The sequence below is a fragment of the Crocodylus siamensis genome, chromosome 3 (genome assembly GCF_052110815.1).
Source record: "Crocodylus siamensis isolate JL-2025a chromosome 3, ASM5211081v1, whole genome shotgun sequence".
Lineage (NCBI taxonomy): Eukaryota > Metazoa > Chordata > Crocodylia > Crocodylidae > Crocodylus > Crocodylus siamensis.
Window position 1 is genome coordinate 182,051,784 of NC_143397.1, and position 19,134 is coordinate 182,070,917.

The 19,134-nt window shown below is 39.1% G+C and overlaps 1 protein-coding gene across 1 annotated transcript in view; it reads right to left on the reverse strand.

Moving 5' to 3' along the window:
• The window catches only part of CCDC178 (coiled-coil domain containing 178), a 348,866-nt gene that overhangs the window by 298,653 nt on the left and 31,079 nt on the right, over positions 1-19,134 (reverse strand). The window contains exons 4-8 of the mRNA XM_090039907.1: positions 16,728-16,759; positions 10,461-10,540; positions 9,093-9,293; positions 7,545-7,765; positions 880-1,022 (exon numbers count right to left, since the gene is read on the reverse strand). Of these exons, the coding sequence (XP_089896033.1) occupies positions 880-1,022; positions 7,545-7,765; positions 9,093-9,293; positions 10,461-10,540; positions 16,728-16,759 (677 nt within the window). The remainder of the gene's footprint in view (positions 1-879; positions 1,023-7,544; positions 7,766-9,092; positions 9,294-10,460; positions 10,541-16,727; positions 16,760-19,134) is intronic.

Genomic DNA, 19,134 nt, shown 5'->3' on the forward strand with positions numbered 1-19,134 from the left:
ATGGGGCCAGCCTGGCCACGTTCCAGCCACATACGGCTTGGAAATTTGGTGGCAGGGGAGTGATAATAGTGTTAACTCCCACCAGTCTCCCACTACCAAATTTCCATACCCTTAGGGATACATGAAAACCAAATTACATGGCTCCACAAGCTGGACCTGGATCTGGGGCACCCCTGATCTACAGCCGTTGCTAACAACTATTCTCTACAACTAGTTATTCAGAAAAGGTCAAAGAGATTCTATACTGAGAGACAAACCTCCAAACTGGTTTGCAGGAAACCTGAAAAAAAATTAGTCATCTTTTTTTTTTTTTTTAAATGAACTTTCCTTATTTTGGGCCTGATGTTATGTTACTGAACTCAACTGGACTTTTGTCCTGGACAGAGGTAACTACAGAGGCAGCTCAATCAGCTACTTCCACTAAGGGTGGCTTTCAGGCAGCTGTCACCCATTCCTACAGGAGTAACAGCTGATCAGGTGAGCCTGTCAGCAAGTCTATCCCACTCAGTAATAGGGGCAGCAGGAGCTAAGGAGCAATCAAACCCCTTGCTGTCTGCTTAAAGGAGAGCATGCCTCTGTGGCAACATTGTTACACCCTAGTCAGGGAACTGTGCAGGCATGGCCTTCATAATCTATTTTTGTAGCACTATACATTTCACAGCATTACAAAGATAACATACATCTAGGGCCTAAGATAGGTTCCTCATTTAATCACTCCACTAAACAACTTCTAATGTCAAAATCTATAGAAAATCCATGTTCAGTGTTTACATATGTTCTGAATGTAGATCATTGTGCTTCACATTATGCTTTTCAAATGTCAGCCCATTGAAAACCACCAAAATGTAGAAATAGAGCATTATTTTAAAAGAATCTTACTCATATTGATTCAACAGCATCTCAGCATATTTAATTTTCTGAGACATAGATTTTCTCTCCTCCTCTGCTTCTTCACAGATGTGTTTATAAGTCTGTTGGACTTTAGTAAGTTCTTGATAAATATTGTTATATATTTCCGATGCCTAAAAAAAGAAAACAAATCTTCTACAACTTTTTGTGATTAAATTTACATTACATTCTAACATACAAAAACTGTTCTGTTTTGTGACTTACTGGTTCCAATTTTGAAGTGAGAATATAGTATTTTATGATGTCATAACACTTCACGACAAATAAAGCATGAAGTACATATACAGTCAAAACAGAAAACAACAGAGCAGGTATAGGGGTCTTATACCATCAGGAAGCAAGAGCTAACAAAAAGACTCATTTTGTTGTAACATTTGAAAGTTTTCTATGAAAAGATGGCTACTTGCATGGGAAGACAGTGACCTAGGCAGCAGAACACAAAAACCTGAAAGAAGCAACAAAGGCTTTAATCAGCCACCTGACAGATCATTACTTACAAAGTCCCAGAGTGGGTATACAGGCCTGACATTCACCTATGTAAAAGAAACCATGAGACAATGTGAACAGCGAGGGAGATTTTCAATGGCACAAATGGGAGTGAAGCAGCCCATTCCCATTAACTTTCAAAATGAGTTGAGCCTATAATAACTTTGCCTTTGAGAAACCCCTCCATAGTTAAATTCACATGTTATAACAAAACAAGGAATATGCTATAATCTAAATCTTTCTCTGGAAAAAGAAAATATATGCTGAATATTATTTAATTATTTTAATTAGAGGGGAAAAAAATCAAATATTTTTGCTAAGATCTAAGGGACCTGAGAAGGTAAAACTAATAATATTGGATTAATCAGTTAATTTAAAAACACATGAATTAGAGCACATTGTAAGACTTGAATATTTTATTCTAAAATCTAATAACTTCGAGACAAAATAAGTTGTCACAACACAGAACAAACATCCTTACCATATTAAACTGCTATGTTTAGATTTCTTTTGTGCTGTTCCATGTAACAATGGAAAGAAAAAACTCAATACTAGAAAAAGGACTAATTTAAAATTGCTTTAGGAAAGAAGTTTTTAAAAAGTCTATTTTCCAAATTGCATTTCAGATCATCATCTCAACATTTTTACTGCATCAAGTATTTCCCAAGGCAACAACAGGGAGAAGGGAAATAAAAGAAAAAAGATAACGGTGTAACCTTTAATTAGCCAATAGTCTGAAAATACCCCCAAAAGCTGATATAACAAAAATGTTAGTTTTTAAAAATAGAGTATATACACTCAACTCAATTATACATAACCTCAGTATGCACAGAAGTATACTCCCAGACTTTAGAAGAATGATTTTAAAAAAACCCACAAAAAAACTTTACTATTACTACCCGCTCCAATTCCCATATATTGTATTGTTATAATGCAATGGTCACAGCTGATATTTTAATTGAGAGAGAAATAATAGCATGTTGAATAAAGTTAATCAAAACTTTTTTGTGCAGTCTTCTCAAATGCAATTGTTTTTATAACAAATTTAAGTATTTTGATATTTAATTGTCGACTCCTTAATTAAAAATATAAGAACTTGGAAAAAACGCACACATAAAACAGGGCTTATTAATAACAAATGTTAAATTCAAAGTTTCATGCTATTATGTAAATGCAATTTATTAGGAAAACTACTGTTAACCATTATTCAGAAACAGGTCTACTTCAAATTTGTCAATAAAATGAATAATACACATCTAAGAAAAATATAACCCAAAGTAAGAATTATACCTATAGTTAAGGTTATTCAAACTTTCTAATAAAAGAACCTCTTTGAAGTTACCTTTAACTTTGAAAAAATATTAATTGGTTTCAGGCTGAAATTTCATGGTGGATGTTAATTTTTTTCCCTCAGAAAGAGCTAAGGAAAACTATAGGAAATTTAACAGGAGTTACACCTGCTAAAGATGTACCTTAACTGTTGCTTTGAAATTTGACCAAGGTATAAGCCATGCAAAAATCACAGTCCATACATGTTCAGCAAACATTTCTTAGACACAAACAGCATTTTTCTCTCAAGATTTAACTGCACTGTGGAGGCTGCATTTCCATACAGCTGCTATACCCTGACTGGACAGGACCTTTTTTGCAAGTGCTCCTCCCACTGCCAAGGCTTGCTTTAGAGCAGGCATTATTACAGACAGCAAGGAGAAAGTCTCTTCACTGTTAACATTTCTACTGTTCATGCCCAAAGGAAAGAAGGAAGGCACAGCCTAATGCAAATGCAAAGGACTGCAGAGAAATGACAGACAAAAACAAGGGGAGATGACAATAGGAGCAGAGAAAAAAGGCATCTTTGTTCTCCTAGTAGAAATGACAAATGTACAAGCAGACAAGGTTCTCTGGGTAAACGTGATATCTTTTATTAAACCAACTAATAGAAAAAATGTTCTTTACAAACTTTCAAGTACAAACACCCTTCTTTAGGCATATGGAGAGTCTGCTGGTGTTTGTGTGCTCTTCTGGGTAGAATAGAAGCTCAAGCCAATGTGCAAAATGCAGGTCTATGAAAATGCAAATAGGAAGATCAGAGGGGATGGCAGTTAATAGGTAAGAGACAGATAGGTGTGTGGCGGGGGGGAAATGCGGAATGTTGACCTGGTGCTAGAATGTAGCTAGTACAATATGGAAAGGTTACCTGGGGCTATCAGATGGCAGGCAGGTTACAATGTGCCATAAATCCAATGCCTATATGTAGTCCATGATTTTTTGTATCCAGTAGATTTATGACGTGAAGTTTGTACGCTCATCTACAAAAGGTGTTTTATAAATTCCCTTTGAAGATTACAACCAAGTGTACAAGCATTCATTCAACAAGCTCCTTCCAGGAGAAAGGTCTTCTATGTGTCAACATTGAAGATCTCAACTGCAAGCGTGAACACTTGTACGTTCCCCTCCCAGTTTAGTCTTGAGATATCCAGTCTGGCTTTTTTAAAGCCAGCTCATTAGGCTGCTGAGTTCAGTATAGACACAGCCTAAATCTGCTTTCATTAGCACGTTTGCCTGTACATGGAATGTATGTAGTGAATGAGGCAGAGAACTGCAGGATGATAAAGATTATCTGGGGATAAAAGCGTGCTATTTATGTAACAACATTTCTTTGTGATGTTTGACAAATCAGTTAAATAAAACTTTAACCAACTATAAATTATGTTTCTTATACCCTGGATGCTCAAGGTAACTGCAATCAGATTTGTAAAAGTGCTTAATGCCCAAAAGGGTAACTGACGTAATTTTTAGCTGTTTTGAACATACAACATACAATAAAAATGCTAAGTACTCTGGGGGGGGAAACAAACAAACAAACCATAGCTGTACACATCTCCAACCGGGTACCTAAAGTACCTGGACATTTTTGACAAATTTGTTTTAATCCCCTTGTCCCGATTCTTTGATTGACGAGTGAGGTAATATTACACCTCTTCTATTCAGACTGATATGAAGCGGATTTGTTGCCTGTGGTGTCTGTAAAACACTCAAATACTAAAAAGACAGCAACATAGATGAAAAAATATCCATTTCCTTTTGTACTTTTAAGTAAACAATTTGGATGGCATGTATTAAATAATGCTGGATACAATACAGTGGGAACTCAGGTGGCACAGGCACTAAGGAGCTTGGTTAACAGTCCAGACCTTGCAAGCTCAAAGCCACAGCAGAGCTTTTGGAAGTGCTCAGAGTCCAACAGATCTGTGAATTCTGCTAAATACCTTGTCAGAAGGACACAGGAAGTGCAATACAATGCAATGTTATAAAATATACTGATTATGAATTCCGTGAGCCCTGATCATGATGTACACTGAATGATGCAGGGATATCACTGAAAAAATAGTAACTATTTTATTAAAATATAAAGCATGGGGACTACAAGGATAAATCAGAAGTTGTACGGGTAATTTTTATTCTGATCTTTCCCCAGTTCGATTTTTTGACTTTGGTACCTTCCTGTTCTTTAAAACAGGGTTATGTATGCAATACATTATTTATGTATTAAGGCTACACCAAAATATTCAATCACTGCCAAAGACCCACTGGGCTATGTGCTTCTTAAAGATCTGCTATGGGACAGGGAGATCCAGGTGATGGGGATCCCCTACCCTCCATAAATGCTGACCTCATGAAGGAACACCTTGAGAAGCTGGATACCTTCAAGTCAGCCGGCCCTGACAACCTGCACCCCAGGGTACTCAAGGAGCTGGCGAGCGTCATAGCCCAGCCCCTGGCACGGATCTTTGAAAACTCCTGGCGCTCTGGTGTAGTGCCCGAAGACTGGAAGAAGGCCAATGTGGTGCCGATCTTCAAGAAAGGGAGGAGAGTGGATCCGGCTAACTACAGGCCCATTAGCCTGACTTCTATCCTGGAGAAGATCTTAGAAAAGTTTATTAAGGAGGCCATCCTTGAGGGACAGGCCCAGGCTAACATCCTAAGGGATAGCCAGCACGGGTTTGTTGCGGGTAGGTCTTGTTTGACCAAATCTCATCTCCTTCTATGACCAGGTGACCTATCACCTGGACGAGGGAGAAGAGATTGATGTCATATATCTTGACTTCAAAAAAGCTTTTGATCTGGTATCCCATGATCACCTCTTGGCTAAACTGGCCAGTTGTGGCCTTAGCTCCACCACAATCCGCTGGCTGGGAAATTGGCTCCATGGTCGGACCCAGAGGGTTGTAATTGATGGCAGTCACTCATCGTGGTGCCCTGTGACCAGTGGGGTCCCTCAAGGCTCTGTCCTCGGACCCATACTGTTCAACATCTTCATTAGAAAGGATAAATCGACAAATTGGAGAGGATCCAACGACAAAAGCCAACAAAAAGGGTGAGGGGGGCGGGGACATGACTTAGAGGAAAGACTGAGGGAACTGGGCTTCTTTAGTCTAGAGAAGAGGAGACTGAAGGGATGTAACAGCAGCCTTCAGCTACCTGAAGCAGGGTTCGAAACAGACTGGAGCTAGACTGTTCTCAGTAGTGGCAGATTACAGAACAAGGAGCAACAGTCTCAAGTTGAACCAACAGAAGTTTAGGGTAGATATTAGGAAGGAAGAATTTTCTTACTAAGAGGATAGTAACACACTGGAAGAAACTACTCAGAGAGGTGGTGGAATTTCCATCCTTAGAGGTTTTCAAGGCTTGGCTAGACAAAGCTTTGGCTGAGATAATCTAGCCGGGGATGGTCCTGCCTCGAGCAGGGGGTTAGATTAGATAATCTTCAGAGGTTCCTCCCAACCCTAATTTTCTATGATTCTGTGACCTCAGCAGTTAAGCTTCAATTCAACTTTTCCTAAGCAGTTTAGCGTGAATCATCATAATAACATACGAAATGAGGAAAGCTTGGGCATTTTTAAAGTTATGCTGCCTCAGTGTACACATCAAGAATCTTGGAAACAAATTCAAGATTCCATTGCTGGTCCTATATTAATGAACAAAGAGTGTGCTAAGCAATAGCCTACCTTACCATGATTTTAAATCATGTTAGCTAGTCCTAAAATGCCAGCTCTCTCTGACATTCTACCAGTTATTGCTGTCCCATCTGAACATCCTGTTCTTGACTTCTATGACATTCCATATAGACACAAGGGTCCACCTACATAGATCTCCAAGTGGCAGCATGCACATTCACTTATTCAGAGATTCAGGATTTTCCTGATTCATTAACTGAAGTGGAATAACTGGAGCAAAAAAAATGTTCCTACCTATCTTAAGTTTCCCCCCCCAATACTTAAAAGATAATTATTTGTCTTCTAACCTCACTTATTCTCATAATTCCTGAGTTGGGGTTTATGTATAATTCATTTATCCAAATGGCAACAATACAAAAAGTTTTAAATGTCTCTAAAGAAATTTGCTAATACATGGCATTCTTCCAACCTTAATTCATAAGCTTTTATAGCTAATGTGATTAGAAAGTGAAGTAAAAAGATTTTCAGTTTGTTTTTTATTTTTTATCCATAAAAAATACTGTTGACATCCACATATAACTAATGGAACAGCACCTAAAATTGGGAAGTTGGAGAAAAGTGGGCTTAAATAAGTAAGTTTAGTGGAGAAAAAGGAAATGAATAGAACACAAGCTGGAGACCAGAGCAGGATTTACAGTGTAAAATATTTTTTGGAAATTTGTTTAGTTTTCCAAAAGACATATTTCTTCTATTTTCCGAACTTCATAAGCTTGTCTATCAATTATACTGGATGCTTCAAGTCCTGCTGAACATTTGAGAAAGAAAACAACAGTGATCTTAAATGTAACATTAGTGTTTCAATTCCTTTATATCACGTTTAAAAGTATTAATTCTGGAAAAATACTTCAAATTGTTCTAAATGGTATAAATGTACATTTTATTCAGGGTAAAAAGGGGAAAAAGAAAACCTGCTAGTAATAAAAGGCGATGTAGAAAACAAAAAGAAGGAATATTAAGGCAGAACAGAATAAATTGAAGCAGAATATTCCTGTAGTCAGCAGTGTTTCCAACTCTTTCATTCACAGCATATGAAAAAAAAGTTTTCATGAACAATAGATGGTTATTGTAAAGGTCTCCCTTAATAACTAGAGTGGTTCTTAGTAAAAACATCCTTGAATTATTTCTATTTACCTCTCCATGTTCCTTTAATACATCCTTTACAGCACTGCCTTCAAGATTCAGCTTTTCTTCCAGCAGAGGGCTGTGTTTCTTCATGAAGTCTACATCCTCCTGAATCTTTTTATTAACTGCTTTTATCTTAAGCACTTGGTTTTGTACCTGTTGTAACTGATGATTTTTACAGTGAAAATACCACTGCAACTCTGAAATATCTTGAGCACAAGCTTCATATTCTGTAAAGGGGAAAAATCTAATTAGTGGTGTATATGTGTGTATATAGATATAGATCTACATATATAAATAGGATATATATCACACACCTACACACATGCAACATATATTTAATGAGCTTATAAAATGTGTTGCTAGAGGGATCAAAATATTTTAAGAGTTATAACAGATTGCTGAAAGTTATTTTTTTAAAGACTAGAGAAAATATATTATGTTACAAGAAATACTATAAAATATTTTATGAAATAAAGAGCAGTGCGAAACTCATGCCTAATAATGTCCAGTACAATAAGCAAACAAACTTTTACTCTGGACAAGTTTACAACGAAGCAGTGAATGAGAGAGCAGAGCTAATTTCTGTGGAATCCACTACCTATTAGAAGAGTTTACACCAGCTTTGTACAACTTCCCCAATTGTAACACTGCTGTCTTTAAATTCTAAAATTAGGTATTTTGATGGAGGTAATATGACACCTATTGAAAGTAAAGAGAGCTAAGTGCCCAATCACTCTTGAGAAACAGATCTATGGCCATACACACGCATTGTATTATAGTGCTAAATATATCCTTGCAGTATAAGCGTACAGCCATTCAATCTGTTTCTAACATTACAAAGACACTGAAAATACTAAAAAACAGTAATTCTTTCAAAGACAAACTTTTATGTTCCAGAGCATTATGTGGTCTTTAGGGCCCCCAATGTTCTCCATTCCCCCTCAGTACTCCAAGGGAGAGGGAGAAAAAGAAAGTGGCTGGCTCCCTGATAGCCTACCCAGCAGCCAACTGTCAGGAAGCCCTGCCTGAAGGGTTTCTGCTGGCCACTCTGGTTGCATCCCCATCCAATTTGGCCAAAGAGCTGATTAGCAGAACCAGGCAAGAGCAGCTGTCACAGCCCCCTGCAGCAGGTCCCAGCAACTGCGGGCTCTGTCAGGTGATCAGTGACAGCCTGCCCCCTTTTGCAGAAGGAGAGAGGGCAGGCTACCAGTGATTGAGCTCCCCTGGGGCCCCATCATCACCTGGCTGGAGACCTAGCCTTTGAGATGACTTTGTAGCTCTCTAGCCAAGGATGAAGTACACTATATAATTAATTACAAATATTATAATTATAATATAACTATTATATAATTTCTTATACAGTGCTCAAAGGTTCCACAGTAGTTTTTCTTGCAGAATTGTTTAGGTAAATTAATTTTTAAAGGTAAGCCAATACAGTTCATTGCAGTGCTATCCAAGTCAATGCAACTCCAGCCTGTATTGTAATTACTTAGTCTTTCCTTCAAAATTAACTGAGTGCAATACAACAGATATTCTTAGCTTTAATCCCAGTACCTTTTTGCACCACTGCAGGAAGCTGTTGAAGTCTCCAGAGCGATATACAATCAATTTTCATGCCTAGGTTTTTCTTGCGCTGTTTTTCAAACTTCAAAGCTTCTTCAGCCTCTTTACAGTCAGCTTCTAGCCGCTTAATTAGCTCAATGACTTCTGATAATACAGCTTCAGTTTCCCGCTTCAAGGTTAATATGTTGCTGTCTAAACATATTTAAAAGTTATATAAACAAACATACACATGGTGTCTCAGCTCCATCCACAACGTAAAGTTGGCCTGTTCACATATACCAGATTATATACAATTAGTCACAAAACAAAATTGCACTCTATAGCCCTCTCTTATTTCTGACCCAGCATAGAGAATATATATAGTAAAACAGGTAGAGGAAAAACCTCTTCTGTGCTTCTCTCAGGAACAGGAAGACCATCCTAATAAAGTACAACTGACGTCTCTACTTCCCTTTAAAATGTTTTTCCTCATTTCTGAAGAACTAATGACTACCTTAGAACACTGACAACATCGGGTTCTGGTAATACTAAGTGGGTCTATCAACATCACTGTGTAACTACTGGAATTTAAGTTAAAACACCAAAATTAACGTCTGTCAAAAAAACTACAAAAATGCTTCAAGCACTGAGGAATTGGTATATCCATAAAAGAACCTTTGAAGGGAAAAATGCTGTTCTCATTTATTAATCAGATCCATATAAACTATTTTAAAATACAATCTCTAGGGCTTTGCATGTGCCCCTAATTTTTCAGCTGAAATTTTTTGTCCAAATAACTACAAGCACAAGACAAGACACTGTTTAAAAGCTGGGGTTCAAATTCAAACCTCACCGAAGTCAATGCTGAAGTCTCTAGCTGTTGATACTTATTTACAACAGTTGTAATTGGCTTCCTTTGAATAATCAGACAGTCAAGTCTATTTTATTTTTAAAACAAAATTTTAAAACGTCCAAGCTGAATACTATTTTATTGTTCTGAACTGTGAAGGAGTGTTTCAGCCTTTATCTCAAGGAAATAACAGGAATAACCTGCAGTGAAATTATTGCAATCAGTCTGTGGAAATACCAAGAAAAAGTGTTCTGGAATTTCCAGCAGTTCCAAAGACTTATTCTTAGTAAGTTTGAACCCTAACAGTCTTAAAATACAGTAAAATTTTCATCACAGAAGCACAATATGAATCTGTATAAACAGAGTAATTTATGAATACAATTTAACAGTACTTAATATAACTTTTACCTTTCCTGTGAAAAATGTAAAAATCTCTAAAGTATTTACATTTTACATACATTATGACAGTTTTAAAATATGTTAAATAAGGAAACACTTAATTATTCAGAATTATCATAAAATATTTTTACCTTCACAATATATTGCAGTCTCTTTAACATCCAGTGGAGAAGAGCTTGATAACTGAACATCTTTTCCCATTTTTGAAATCCTGAATTCAGAGTCAACTGTGAGAACAAATCTTATCATTCAAAATGTTATGCTGTTAAACAGATACTATCAAATGGGTATTCCTTTTTAGGACCAAAAAAAAAAAAAAAATCAAAACATACACGTTTTACAATTAAAAGTATCTGACAAGTAAATAAACTAGTACAGAGGGAATTATAATTACACACCTTCCATTTATATACTGTTTTGAAAGTTTATTTCATACTACATATGCTTCTCTAAACTTTTTATTTACTGTGGATTCTTAGCTCTTGAGGCATATATCCAGGTTCAACACACAGAAGTTTTTGTCCTCCTTTTTGTAGCTCAACATAGGTATTTGGCAAGACACTCTGGAACAGCAATGTAGGCACACTGACAAGTCACTTCTGGTTGCCATCACAATCACAAATGCAACTGTAAAGTTGCTGGCAGAAGCTGCTTTTTTCTTTGCCCACCTCACTCCCCCCAAACTGGTGTCCTGGATAGTTGCCCCTCTCTCTCCCCTCTCATTATGGCACTGCTCTAGAAAGTTTAAAAACTGATTCCATGCACATTTCCAATGTGAATACTTTATATCTTGAAAAATACTATTTATCTGAGTACTATCTATCTTCACTTCTACTTAGGAAGTGAAGGGCGCTACTTGGAATGAATTTTGCTTGCATGATGGTAGTGTTCCTACTTTCATACATACAAATAAAAAGCAAACACCTTATTGTTAATACCTACACCTGAAAAGCAACAACATATATCAAAAGAGAGGACATGACAAAAAAAGAAGACATTACTGCTCTTATATATTACTTCTGAAAAGCAAAAAAATCAGAAACATTGACATTTTATCCTTGCGTGAAAAATCCTATGCTTCTGTCTTGACTTTTCTAGCAACAGTTCAGGAGGAGTAACTAACTGAGCAGGGTAACATTTAAAAGTTTATTTTATAAGTCAATACCTGTTTGTAAAATTGTCTTTTGATAGCTAGGAAGCCAGCTTTTATATGAGTATCACCTAATCTTTGGGAGTCCCCAGCCACTTAACTGCTGCCAGATACTTGAAGAAAATACCATCAGCTATTAAGGTGATGATATAGCTAAGAAAATTGAAAGCTCTATTTGCAGTGGTGGAAATCATTCTATGCCAGTAGCAAAATTGGGATCCTTTTCCAGACCAGAAATATCAGCAGAGATCTAATTCTTCTCTGAAGTGGAAATGGTGGAAGCAGCAGGTTACCCGTTTCCCCAATCAATAGGTAAGGAGGTAGCTGTGGGACCCCTGATACATACCCCAGCAGTCCGCAGTTACCTTACTGAGCATACAGAAAGGCCATCCTTTGTTTCTTACCAAAAAGACCATACTTAATGGGGTGGGACAGGTGGGATCTCAGAGCAGTATATCATGGATGGGTATGGATAAATATTAATTTGAAGTGCTAAGACTTTCTGGAAGACAAGGTTCTTTGGGTAAATCCACTATCTTTTATTAGACCAACTCAAATAGTTAGAAAAATTCTTCTTTGCAAGTTTTCAGGTACAATTACCCTTCGTTAGGCAGAAGAAGCATCTGCAAATGGTCTGTTCCTGGATGGAGTATTAAAGCAGCCAGAGGCCAGTACCTATGCAAGAAAGCCAGTCAGTTAAAATGTAAATTGAGGAGGTCAGTAGGCGAGAGACAAGTGGGGATGGGGAGGAGGGGGAGAGAGGGGAATGAAAATAGCTTTAGTCAATGGATGAGACACAGGAGGACAGGGGAAGAGAATTAATATATGCATTCCCCTTCTTACACCCACCTCTCCCCGACCTGCCTCTCACCTACTGACCACCTCAATTTATATTTTAACTGACTGGCTTTCTTGCATAGGTACTGGCTGGCCTCTGGCTACTTTACTGCTCCATCCAGAAAGAGCACAGACCATCTTCAGACATTTCCTCTACCTGACAAAGGGTAATTGTACCCAAAAGCTTTCAACAAAAAATGTTTCCAACTATCTGAGTTGGGCTAATAAAAGATATCGGATTTACTCAAAGAACCTTGTCTGCCTATTTCCTTAGGCCAACACAGTGACTACCTACACCCCTGAAACATGGAAGGTTTTCTGAATTGAAGCACCATGAAAACAGAGAAATAAATCTGTGTACAGCCTTCAAGCACCTGATCATCCAGAGCACCCCAGAGCATTGCAGACTCTGTATGTGCTGGCAATCCAGAGCTAGGGGGCTGGTGTACAGGGATTCCCAGTGTGCTTTGCAAGCACCCCCTTTCTCCCCCCCATATCTGCAGAGGTTCCAGACGACAGCTGAGAGCAAAAGGAAAGTACCAATTGGCTGACCACCCTGAGAACCACACCCATCCAGGACCAACCGTAACCCCCAGGGCTGGGATTGCATAGCCAGTGTACCTGTTCACAGTTTCCACTGCCAAAAAGACTCAGTTTTACTTCAGCCCATAATGGATGACTCCATTTTAGATTTGGTTTTGGAAAATTATGAAGGCACCATCAGGAACAACCTTAGTCATGAGTTGACTCACTTTTATATAAATGGAGATAAGAAAAGTAGGTCTATAATTACTTTTATTACTATTTCCAAAGGACAAGTTTTGACAAACTAAGGGAACTAAATCAGTGAAGTAACACGGAAAGAAAAGTCCAAGGATATGAATGCAGAGACGACCTCGGATTTCTAAGCCCAGTACAGTAGGTCCAGTGAATGCCAAATGCCATGCTCCCACTGAAGCAGAGTTAAAGCCTGCTACTTTTGCTTTTTAAAGCTTGTTCAGCTTCTGCAAGGGATGGTGGTACACAGCATCATGTACCATATGTGTACATGACCAAGGCTATGGCCACACGGACTTTGGTTCATCAACCAGTTTGGCGTAGGCAAGTCTCCAACGAGAAAGGCAATGTAGGAGGTGTTCCTGCCTATACAATGGGTGCTGGTACCATGATTCACTAGCCTCATCAACCCACAGGAGGTCAGCAGAAGGGAGAAAGCTCCAGTGCTGACTCCACTTCAGGAATGGGGACTGCAAGGACTCACATTTGTCCCAGCCATAGCCTTTACAAACTACAGCAATCAGTGTCTGCACCAAGAACATGCACACTTCCTGATCTCACTGCTGCACTGTAGGGCTCTGAGACTGCCTATATGCCAGGCAAGGCACTGAGGAGTCTTCCCCTTCATCCCAGCTGTGCATTTGCTGTTCATTAAAGCAGAGAGCTGCCTGCTGAAGGACCTGCACACAAGCCATGAGTTCCTGGATCAGTGACCTTGTTTTCTAGTACTTTGAGTTCTAGTACCTTGACACTTTGTAGCATAGCAGCTGTTTGCCTCACAAAGGCCCCAAGTTCAAAAGCAGGCAGAAAAAGTCCCCTGCTTAGTGCTTTTCCTCCAGGCTGGCTTGCAGATCATGTCAGAGATGCCGATGTGAGAGGAACCGCTATTTCAGGCATGGCAGGAGGGTCCAAGATGTGGATTCCTGCTCTGTCCTCAGTAAGGAAGGAGCTTATCCACAAAGAAAGAAGGCTGAACAATCCAACCACATGGTGATATGTGGGCCTGGCTCTGCATCCCTAGTAGAGTGCTCTGCCTCCCTCATATTCCTCTCACTGCATACAGTGCACAAGGCTGGTCCAGAGTGCATGCTGCATGCAGCATCCCACCTGCAAGGCCTAATGAGTTTGACACCCCTCCCTTTTCTACAGTAACTGTAGTTGAAATGTTATAGTCAGTGTGAATCCATCTCTACTGGTGACATGAATGTTTCATAGTTTGTAGGGCTGAGCAGATCATCAAGTCTGACCCCCTGCCATGGCAGGAAAGAGTACTGGGGTCAAACAACCCCAGCAAGGTGTTCGTCTAGCCTCCTCTTAAAGTTGGTTCCAGATCCTAGCCACCCTGACAGTGAAGTAGCGCCTCCTGATGTCTAACCTGAATTTACCCTCTGTCAGCTTGTGACCATTATTTCTAGTCACTCCTGGTACTGCTCGGGGGAACAGGGACTCCCCCAATGCCTGCTGGTCCCCTCTAACTAGTTTGTAACAGGCCACTAGATCCCCCCTCAGCCTTCTCTTGTGGAGGCTGAACAGGTTCAGGTCCCTTAGCCTCTCCTCATAGGGCCTGCCCTGCTGCTCATCATGTGAGTGGCCCTCCTCTGGACCCTCTCCATGTTGTCCACATCCCTCCTGAAGTGTGGTGCCTAGAACTGGATGCAGTACTCCAACTGGGGACTGACCAGTGTTGCATAGAGGGGGAGGATCACCCCCTTGGATCTGCTTGAGATGCATCTGTGGCCAACAAGGTATGGTTGGCCTTCCTGACTGCATCTCCACACTGCTGGCCCATGTTCATCTTGGTATCAGTGATGATTCCAAGATCTTTTCTGCCTCTGCACAGATGAGAAGGGAGTTCCCCTACCTGTAGGTATCCTGCTGGTTCTTCCTCCTCAGGTGCATCACCTTCTACTTGTCAGTGTTGAAACCTATCCTGTTCTCATCCACCCATCCCTGTAGCCTGTCTAGGTCTGATTGCAGTGTATTCTTCCCTTCTAGCGTGCCCACGTCCCCCCATATGTGTTCTATGCCTTCTCATGACACCTTGAGAGGACCCAAAAGGTGAAGCAACCACAACTATGAAACTACTATGAAACTATGAAACTCCCTCCAAGTTTCTTTATCATCTAAAGCCCATTTTAGCCTACTATGAAACTATGAAACTCCCTCCAAGTTTCTTTATCATCTAAAGCCCATTTTAGCCAAGAATCAACATCAAGAAAGGAGGGTTTGTGGGATCCATAATGACTACTTCTCAAAAGAATAGTTATTTTATACTGTTATAGAAGAAAAACGTTATTTTATAAAAAAGAAAAAAATAGTTACTTATTAAGTGTCAACATAAATCCTACTTTAGGTGACTGGCAAGAATTATCTTCTTTAGGATGGCAGGAAGGATATACAATCTTTCTTTCTGAAAACTTCATCACTGCTTCCTATCTTTGCCTCCCACTAGAATGTGGGCTGACAGGAATGAAGGGTACCTGCCACAGTCAAACAGGGATTGAAGAATGACTCCAATATCTCACATCAGATCTTCCAGCAAAATCTACTGCATAATTCTTTAAATAAGAGCAGAATGATTCGTGTAGAAGTCTTTCAGATTTCAAATATTGAAACATTTTGTAAAAAGGCCAAAGACATTACTTGTGCTCTTGCATGGTAAACTTTGATAGACAGTAGGAGAGATGAAGTTAGGTAGTTAGTATGTGGACTACTAATTACTGTAGAACTGGGAATGCCTCTCAGCCTGTAGTTCAAATACTTTTATGTGTAGTCCTCTGTTCTTCAGGGACCATGTCACTCATATTGAACACATGTCCCTCATTACTTGGAGACAGTAATCCACCCCCATCCCATTTCAGATGCATCTGTGGCCAGTGCTCTGGATGGGAAGGGGTTTCAAATAGTAACACTTTCAGGGAACTACTAGGGGATAACTACCAGAACAATACTTTGAAAATACATGATAGGACTAGAAATAAGTTTGCTTTATTAAAGTTCTCTTGGCAAACAAGCTAAACACGGCCAATGTGTTTCAGACCTAAGCCATATGTATGTTGGTATATAGCCACAGAGAACAACATAAATCTGAAACATCATGGACTTTTTAACTTTGACTAGTTAAAATATAGTAACTGACCTTTTAAACAAATTTAGTAAATGGTTTATATAAAAATCAATCAAAAAATTAAGAAACTGTAAACTCAGCAGAATGATTTTACAAATAGCACAGAACACTTCACTGAAGTAGAGTTTAACAGACAATCTGTTCTTAGCAGTTAGTATTTCCAAACCAAGGTTTAAAAAAAAAAAAAAAAAAAAAAAAAAGAATGTTTCAAAATCCATATTCAAGTAGCTGTGGAAGGGACCCGATTCCCCAAAGCACCTAGTACTTAACTGCTTTCACTGAAAATCAATTGAAGATTTAGTGGAGATGCTTCACATCCTCTTACCAGTTTCCCAAATCCTTTAGTTTTCTTAAAAAAAAAAAAAACACTATACAAGAAAGCATACTAATTTTATTTTCATTTGAAGCAGGGAAAATATACTATTAAAGTTCATAAAATGTGTATTTCTTTGTCTACTTTCTCAAACAATTATTGCCATTAAAACACAATATATGTAAAATTCTTACCACAGAATTTTCTCCTTAAGTATGTGATCATACTGCAAATGGAAAAAAATAAATGTCAGTAAACATATGGATCAAATAGATTTTCTAATTTCCAACACAAATTTAACAGTCTGCTAAACTTCATATTACAAGCTGGACACATTAAACAACTACAGTTTTGACCATTTTTCAAAATAACAAAAACCATGAATTTGAATTAGGTCCCCAAAACAAACTTTTCAATATCCTTTCAGACAAATCTCTAGGCAAATCCAGAAAGAAAAGAAAATATACAATACCAAAATACTGATTCCCATCTTCATAAAATCTAAGCAATAAATGACCTACATCATGCTAAAAATAAGTAAACAAAAATATTCTGCAAGTAAAAATAGAACCAACCTATGCAAGTTAACCTAACTTGTCTGGGATATACAGACACTGCATTTCGAGAATTTATTTTACTTTTAGTCTTAACTATCTTCTCTTAATCTTTATTCTTAACTATCTTCTCTTAATCTTTATTCTCTAAAGACAGCAGAGTTCTCTAGCAGATGTTTAATTTAATTTGTGGCAAAATTCAAAGCTCTCTATAGTGAAGAGAAATCTTCCCATTGAATTCAAAGAACTTTTGACAAAGCCCACAGAGACTGCTACTGCAGGAGTGTTGAATGGGTACACAAGTCAAACTTCAAGGTCTAAGTATTTAGGTGTTACAGCTCTGCTGAACCCAATGCAGCTATAAACAGACTGCTAAAAACGGCCAGAGCTAGCTAATTTGAGTGCTCATATATTGGTACAGCAGAGTAAACATAAGTTTATTATTTTAGAAAACATGTATTGTGTATAGGTATATTCTCACAGCAGCCTTGACTGCATTCCCAAAGATGACCATTGTAAATTTCCTGCCATGTTATCAACAGTTATGCATTTTCCTCTTCCCTCTGCTTATCTGTCCATAGATAGCCTCTCTTCTCCCCCTACAGTTTGTTTCTCTCTTCAGTCTTCTCTTTAGAAACATATAGTGCTAGCTGCCAGCTATGTTCATGCCCTGCGCCAAAGTAAGCAAGGCATTTTTAGAAAGTCCTATACATTCATAGATTATAAGGCTGGAAGCGACTTTGGAAAATCAATCAGGTCCAGCCCCCTGCACCAAGCAGGAAAGATAACTGGGGGTCAGCTGACCCCAGCAAGGTAACCGTCTAGTCTCCTCTTGAAGATTTCCAGGGTAGGTGATTATTCCACCTCTGGAGGGAGCTTATTCCACGGTCTGGACACCCTGACTGTGAAGAAGTTTTTCCTAATGTTGAGCCTGAATCAGTCTTCCAGGAGATTGTGGCCATTACTCCTACTTTTCCCCTACAGTTGCTCACTGAGCCCTTGACATAGCCCTTGATGTACTCCCCTAATGTAGCAGTAAGTTGCTACCAGGTCCCCTCTCAGCCTTCTTTTCCTCAGGCTGAAGACTCCCAGATCCCTCAGCCTTTCCCTGTATGGCTTACCATGTAAGACACTGATCATATGGGTGGCTCTTCTTTGGACTGTCTCAAGCTTGTCCGCGTCCTTGTTAAAGCATGGTGCCCAGAACTAGACAGTACTCCAGCTGAGGTCTCACCAGCACTGAGTAGAGCGGAAGAATCACCTCCTTGGTTTTGCTGGAGATGCATTGATTGATGCATGTGAGAGTATTATTTGCCCTACTGGCTACACCATCACACTGTTGGCTCATATTCATACTGTGGTGTATTATTACATTATTACCACCACATCCCTTTCATTTGTGGTGCTAGTCAGTTCGGTGCTGGCAAGCCTGTAGGTGTGTTGGGGGTTGCTTGTCTTGAGGTAGACCACTTTACATTTCCCAATGTTGAACTTCATCAGGTTCCAAACCGCTTAACTTGCTAGCCTGTCTAGGTCAACCTGTATCTGTAGCCTATCTTCAAGCATGACCACGCTTCCCCATAACTTGGTATCGTCTGCAAACTTGGCCAGTGAGCAATTCATCCCCACATGCAAATCATTAATAAAGATGTCGAAAAGTTCTGGACCAAGCACCAACCCCTGTGGGATACCACTGCCCACTTCTCACCAGGACAACACAGATCCATTCACTACAACTCTCTAGGTCCTATCCTGCAGCCACTTTCTCACCCACCTGACTTTCTAGGAGTTAAGCCCACAATCCTGCAATTTTCTCATGAGGATAACATAGGATACTAGATCAAAGGCCTTTTGCAAGTCAAGGTATACAATGTCATTCTGCTCTCTCATGTCCAGGTGGCAAGTTACCTGGTCACAGAAGGAGATGAGGTTGATGAGCCAAGACCTGCCTGTGACAAAAGCTTTGCTGGCTGTCGTTCAGAATCTTACTATTCAAACCACTAGGAAAAGAGGATATTTCATACTTGGCGAAAATAACATACATCTA